This window comes from Mirounga leonina, unplaced genomic scaffold, assembly GCF_011800145.1.
Source record: "Mirounga leonina isolate KUSES-001 unplaced genomic scaffold, KU_Mleo_1.0 Mir_268, whole genome shotgun sequence".
NCBI classification, from domain to species: domain Eukaryota; kingdom Metazoa; phylum Chordata; class Mammalia; order Carnivora; family Phocidae; genus Mirounga; species Mirounga leonina.
Genome location: NW_023270649.1, coordinates 116,273 through 123,382, shown reverse-complemented (window position 1 = coordinate 123,382; position 7,110 = coordinate 116,273). Strand labels below are relative to the sequence as shown.

Genomic DNA, 7,110 nt, shown 5'->3' with positions numbered 1-7,110 from the left:
GGACCTCCAGCGGGGAAGCGCGCGGCACGGGCGCGGGGACCTCCAGCCAGCGGGCGCGCCGCACGGGCGCGGGGACCTCCAGCCGGCGGGCGCGCAGCACAGGCACGGCGACTTACTCGGATATGAGCCTCAGGAGCTGCATGCACTCGGACGTGATTTCCGGCTGCCTGTCCTGCGTCATCGACAGGATTCGTTTCTAGGAAGAAAGATCACAAAACGAACAGGCTTCGTTCCAGCACCGTCTGCGTGACACCAGATGCGGCATGGGCGCGAGGACCTCCAGCAGGGAAGGGCACCCCCCAGGGCACCACGCCCCCCCGCTGCCGCACAGGACGGACTGCCCCATCGAGGCACCCCCACGTCAGCAGCCGACTGGCAGCCTGGCACCATCACCCCCGAGGCCGACGCGCACGACGCCAGCAGCGCCCTCTCCCGCCCCCACCCCACGGCCGGGGCCCCGCGCCCCCCGGACTTACAGCCCCGCCTTTGTTCTCTCCCCACAGCAGTACCGAGGATGTGGGGCTGGGTCGTCCCCTCGAGGGATGGGGCATCCAGCTACGTCGTTGGTGCCCTCAGAAGGCAGCACCCCCTCCCCCACGGGCGCTAGCACCCAAGCGTCCCCAGCCTTTCCTAGTGTCCCCAGCTGTCACCGCTGGTGTGGATGGACCGTGAGAGGGAAGTGTGCAGAAACGGGAAGCAGAAGCCTGGGACCCTCGGGGCTGCAGGGAAGCACTCTGCGGCCGCCTCCACCTGCGCTGCTGGCCGAGCACAGTCGCCCAAAGGCCACGGTCCATATCCCTGCCGGTCTGGGGGTGTGAGCTCCACACACGTGTGGCCATCCAGAGGACAAGCCTACATAGTGCTTCTTTCCTACGAGGGGTGGTGGACGACTCTGCACAACCTCTCTCCCAGAAACGGGCCATGGGTCCCGGCTGGCTGGCACACGGGGTTGGCACCACACCGTCCCCCTCCGTGGGGATTCACCACCACCCCGAGGAAGCCCTCCATGCCCCTGTGGACACCGGGGTGTCCGCCACTGGGCTTTCAAGCTCCCCTCACTCCTCTCTACATGTGGACTTTACTTTTCCCAGAGACAGTGGGAATCACCACGTGGAAGTTGGGACCACAGGGCAGGGCACATGGTCGTCCCCAGGGCCGCCTGACGTGAGACCCCGTCCCCAGAGCTGCCGGATGTGGGACCCCATCCCCAAATGCTGCCACTCATCATCTCACGGGGCTCACAAAACCAGGACCGGGAGCTTCTGCCCCCCTGGACACAACTGTGCCCTGACAGGGCCAGGGCGTGCTGCCCCCAGCTCGGCCCCTTGCACAGTGCAGTGTTCCAGGGTGCAAGGGTCTGAGAAATGGCGGGAGGTGTGGGAGGGCCGCCTGCAACAGCCCCTCACCCTCATGGCGGGGGCCTCCCTGCACCCGAGGGAAAGGCGCATGCTGAGCCCCCAGACAGTACAGAGGACTGTGCTCCCGTCTTTCCCTGGTGCCCACTCTTCCTCAGGCGTGAAATCACTCTTCTGGGGGTCTCCGCGTCCCGGGAATGCCCCCGGGTCAGGGAAGACTTCTATACATACATGGGCATGCGTGGCTCCTGGCCGTCCGGCCTCACTGCTTTCCTGCTCAACCCCGCTGGGGACCCTGACACGGTCGAGGAACGCTGGGTTCTCCCCCACACCCCCAAGGAAGAGACGACCCCCACCGGGTGGCCCCTGCCACACAGGCTGGCCCTCCACGTTCACCGGGCACCTCCGTGGCCCGACCCCTGCTCCCCTCCAGCCACGGGTCCCGGGTTGGAGTGCTCGACTGGGCGATGGTTGGGAGTCCTCCAGAATGGGCAGCGGGGTCTCGCGACAGCGTCCTGGGTGACGGCGTGGCCCCCGAACTCAGGAACAAACTGGGTACCAGTGCACCACGAGCTGCACTCCCGCACTGTCCCGTGCAGCCTACTACCGACCCACAGTCCGGAGCAGCTCTGAACCTCTGCGAGGGGACCCTGGAGATCAACGGCCCCAGCTGCTCCTCCAACAGGTCAGCGCTGCTGACCCTGCCAGCTCCTGCACCACAAGCTTGAGGTCAGCACCCCCACTGGCCCACTGGGGCTGTGCACACGCTCCAACCTCAGCCCTGCACACAGAGCACCCCGCTGCGGGGGTCCACGTCACCCGGCGGGCCGTGAAGCGCAGGCAGCTGGGCCCTGGGCTCGGACACCCAGAGAAGCTTCCAGTTCATCTTCTGCAGGACAACAGCCCCGAGCACCGGGCTGAGACGTGGCCAGCACTCTAGGCCAGCCGGCAGCTGCTGGATACAGCCCCACTTCCACACATCCCCCGAGATGCTTGGGTACGTGGACACCGGGCACCGGCCACGGGGGGCGCAGCAACGACACGCAAAATCTCACTCACCTTGAACTTATAGAAGAAAAGGCCCAACTTCATAGCCGACTCTCTTTTCTCATAGAGTGCCTTCAGTGCCAGGATGCACTTCATCCGCACACTCGCGTCCTTCGGGACAGAGGAACGGGGTCCGGTTACCACGGAAGGGCAGCTCCCCACCACAGACTCTCGTCAGAAATGCCTCTGTCCATGACAGCGCAGGTCAGCCCTCAGCCTAAAACGTTCTAGGTGGGACATGGGGCTTTACAACCCCCGCACAGTCTTGAAATACGCCTGCTGGGGTCTGAACTGTGCATCCCAAAGTCACATGTTGAAACCCTTGCCCCCAGGACCTCAGGATGGGGCCGTATTGGGAGGTGGGGTCTTTAAAGAGGGGATTAAGTTGTAAAATGAGGTCACAAGGGTGGGCCTGATCCCATAGGATTGGTGTCCTTACAAGAGGGGATGACGGCACAGATATCCACAGAGACAACCACGTGAGGACACGGGGAGAAGACGGGGTCCACATGCCAAGGAGAGAGGCCTCAGGAGGAACCAACCTCAGCCCTGCCTGGATCTCAGACTCCCACCCTTGGCCCCGCCTGGATCTCACACTCCCAGCCTCCAGCCCCACCTGGATCTCACACTCCCAGCCTCGGAATGCCTGGATCTCAGACTCTCAGCCTCCGCCCCTCCTGGATCTCACACTCCGCCCCTCCTGGATCTCACACTCCCAGCCTCCAGACCCATCTGGATCTCAGACTCCCAGCCTCGGTCCCTCCTGGATCTCAGACTCCCAGCCTCAGCCCCACCTGGATCTCAGACTCCCAGCCTCCAGACCCATCTGGATCTCGCACTCCCAGCCTCGGCCCCTCCTGGATCTCACACTCCCAGCCTCGGCCCCTCCTGGATCTCAGACTCCCAGCCTCCAGCCCTGCCTGGATCTCAGACTCCCAGCCTCGGCTCCTCCTGGATCTCACACTCCCAGCCTCGGCCCAATTGGATCTCACTCCCAGCCTCCAGAACTGGGAGGAATAAATGTGTGTTGTCTGAGCTGCCCCCTCTGGGATGTCTTTTATGGCCACTCAAGCTGACTAATTCAATGCCCACAGCTAAAACAGCCCTGGGCATCCGTATTGTAGTTTTTTATTTTTCTAAGGCTCCAGGCCCAACACGGTGCTCGAACTCAGGACCCCAAGATCAACAGTCCCACCTTCCACTGAGTGACCCAGCCAGGCGCCCCTGCAAAATTTTTCTTCTAAGCAGAGAAAACATGCATTTGTACCCATGGAGTTACCAACGTTTTATCTTCTGAGAAATCTCGTCCAGCATCAGTGTCCTTTGTGTGAGTGAATACAGAGGCACCCTGATTCAGAAAAATGTACCCGGGGGGCGCCTGGGTGGCTCAGTCAGTGAAGCATCTGCCTTTGGCTCAGGTCATGATCCCGGAGTCCTGGGATTGAGCCCTTCGCTGGGTTCCCTGCACAGCCTGATTATCCCTCTGCCCCTGCACCCCGCCCCCCGCTCATGTGTGCGCACACGTTCTCTCTCTCTCTGAAGTAAGTAAAATCTTAAAAGAAAAGAAACATGCACCCGGACCACCAAATCCAAAGTGGAGGGCAGGCACGCGACCTCTCTACGCCCCACTTCCTTCTCTGCAGAAAACCAAGTGAGTCCCTGAGGGATTGTTTCAGGGAATAAAGAAGCAGAGTCCAAAGCAGGACACAGGCCAAGGGCCAGACACGGGGCACAAGGTGGGGTGAAGCTGCTCAATGCTGGCCGGCCTGCAGGGGTGCACCGGGCGGCTCCCCGTAGGGAGAGCCCACGTCCTCTGCACTCAGGGCTCAGTCCCTGCAGGGGACGTTGCGACAGCCACTCCCGGGCTCTGAAGGGCGTCACACTGCCCTCCCGGAGGTCTGTCACCACGCCCCGGGCAGAGCAGAGCGCAGCGGGGTCGGGACAGGAGGGAAGCCGTCCTCTGCATCCCAGCTCCCCGGGCAGCAGGGAGCATCGCGGCAGCCACTACACGCCCCACATTGCTGGGACGGCCACCCTCATCGGACCCCTGCAGGCCCCACATTGGCCGCAACTGGTGCCCCGACCGGCCTCCTCCCTCCACACATGGGTTCCCTTGGCCGAGGCCCCAGGAAAGTCTCTATGCTTGTCGTTGGTGCACTAAGCCAGCTGTGCTCCCCCCACAAAGAAAAAGCAGAGAAGTCTGCTCCAGACCGATGTCTGTGACCCCCAAAATCCATATGTTAAGTCCTAACCCCCCAAGGGGATGGTATGTGGAGGCGGAGCTCTGGGAGGTGATGGGGTCATAAGGGTTAGGGGTAGGGTGAGATCTGCGGAGCCCCTCGCCCCCTTTTCTGTGTGAGGACCCGGCGAGGAGATGCCCTCCGTGAAGCAGGACAGAGAATCCTCTGCACACTCGCGTCTGCCGGCACCTTGGCCTAGGACGGCAGAGCCCAGCCGTGAGAGCAGTGAGCGTGTGCAGATCGCGAGCCCCTGCTGGTGGTGTTCCGCCACGGGGCCCACACAGCACACCAAGCAACGGCTCAACGTTCCAGGCCCCCTCCCCTGCCCTGCAGCAAAGAACCCCCGTCTTCACGACCCAAGACCCGTCACCACGCATGACCGACGGCTGCCCTGCCAGGCACACTGATCGCCGGCAGCACGCCGAAGCAAATGTGCCGTGCGACCTAACGCAGAATAAGCCACCAAGCTGGGAAAACCCAAGACGACGCAGACACTCGTTTGGGGCCTCGCCTGCAACAAGCACACAGAGCAGTGCATGCACCGCCCAGAGATCCCTCCCCACACCTGCCCGCTTCCCCCCACACACCTGCCCGCTTCCCCCCACACACCTGCCCGATTCCCCCCACACACCTGCCCGCTTCCCCCGCCGCACACCTGCCCGCTTCACCCCACACACCTGCCCGATTCCCCCCACACACCTGCCTGCTTCACCCCGCCGCACACCTGCCCGCTTCACCCCGCCACACACCGGCCCGCTTCACCCCACACACCTGCCCGCTTCCCCCCACACACCTGCCCGCTTCACCCTGCCGCACAGCCGCCCGCTTCACCCCACACACCTGCCCGCTTCCCCCCACACACCTGCCCGCTTCACCCTGCCGCACAGCCGCCCGCTTCACCCCACACACCTGCCCGCTTCCCCCCACACACCTGCCCGCTTCACCCTGCCGCACAGCCGCCCGCTTCACCCCACACACCTGCCCGCTTCCCCCCACACACCTGCCCGCTTCACCCTGCCGCACAGCCGCCCGCTTCACCCCACACACCTGCCCGCTTCCCCCCACACACCTGCCCGCTTCACCCTGCCGCACAGCCGCCCGCTTCACCCTGCCGCACACCTGCCCGCTTCCCCCCCACACCTGCCCACTTCACCCCGCCGCACACCTGCCTGCTTCTACCCCCCGCACACCTGCCTGCTTCCCCCACGTGCACATGCCCACACACCTGCTTCCCCCCACAAGGCAAGAGCCCCAGCTCAGGAGGCCAGAGGAGGAGGAGGACAAAACAGGACCATCAGCTCCAGAAACATGAAACACAGCCACGGGGTCATCACAGACAATCCTTAAGGCTTCATCACGTTTAGTTCTAACACAGAGAGCATCTATTCAGAAGAACTGACTTTTGCTCATTTACGTCTGTGACGGGGGAGAAACACCGCCCAACGCTGGCAGCTGCGGGTGTCCCCCACACACGTCTGCACTGCTGGGGATGTGAACGTGCAGGATTCAGAGCTACTAACCCGGAGCAGGCGCGTGCTTAGGATTCCCTGTCAGGCAGGCTCAGGACTGTGGGCGTGTCTCCCAGTCTGAGAGCAGGCAGCAGATGGACAGGGTGGACCGGGTGGGCAGCCTAGGACTACAGACAGCCGACCCTGCCCCCGAGGGTCACAGCACGCCATGCCTGCCCCATTATCTAAGCTAGGGACCCAGATGCAAACCCTGTGCTGGGGGGCAGACACGAAGGAGGGCCACATCCCCATTTCTCCAGGGGACAGGTGAGCCCCTACAGCCTGAACCCTCTGTCACCCCACGGCGAGGACAGCTACAAAACTGCTGCTTTGTGGAAAACCTCCTTCTCAAGCTGGACTCATGAAAAACTGTCCGGGAGACACGTGCTTGCTCCGTGAACGAGCCAGACAACACAACACACCTGTGGGCCCCCCAGTGGAGGCGGCAGACCAGCAGGGCACACGTACCTTGTCGTACAGCATCCAGCCGATGTACTTCAAGTAGTTGTTGTCCAGGAACATGTCCGGATACAGCCTGATCCAGCAGCCGAGCTCCCCCATACAGATCACACGGATGTCCGAGCTGATGTCACTGACAAACGAAGCAAGACTGTCACCCAAGAGCCAGGAAATGTCTTCAGCACAGTGGGGTGCACGTGTCAACGCAATGCTGAGTGAGGCTAAGACAGCCTGAGACACAGCGACACGCGGGGAAGACGCACATGAGGCTCGGTCACGGCCTGAGTCACAAAGACATGCGGGGAAGATACGGACTGAGGCTCAGTCACGGCCTGGGTCACGGGGGACACGTGGGGAAGACGCACATGAGGCTCGGTCACGGCCCGGGTCACGGGGACACGCGGGGAAGACGCACACTGAGGCTCGGTCATGGCCCAGGTCACGGGGACACGTGGGGAAGATGCACACTGAGGCTCGGTCACGGCCCGGGTCACGGGGACA

General features: G+C 63.0%; 1 protein-coding gene across 1 annotated transcript in view; it reads right to left on the bottom strand.

The window, feature by feature from the left end:
* LOC118026662 (cohesin subunit SA-2-like) overlaps positions 1-7,110 on the bottom strand; it is a 68,913-nt gene that overhangs the window by 24,706 nt on the left and 37,097 nt on the right. The window contains exons 2-4 of the mRNA XM_035029624.1: positions 6,619-6,742; positions 2,415-2,513; positions 117-196 (exon numbers count right to left, since the gene is read on the bottom strand). Of these exons, the coding sequence (XP_034885515.1) occupies positions 117-196; positions 2,415-2,513; positions 6,619-6,711 (272 nt within the window). The 5' untranslated portion in view covers positions 6,712-6,742. The remainder of the gene's footprint in view (positions 1-116; positions 197-2,414; positions 2,514-6,618; positions 6,743-7,110) is intronic.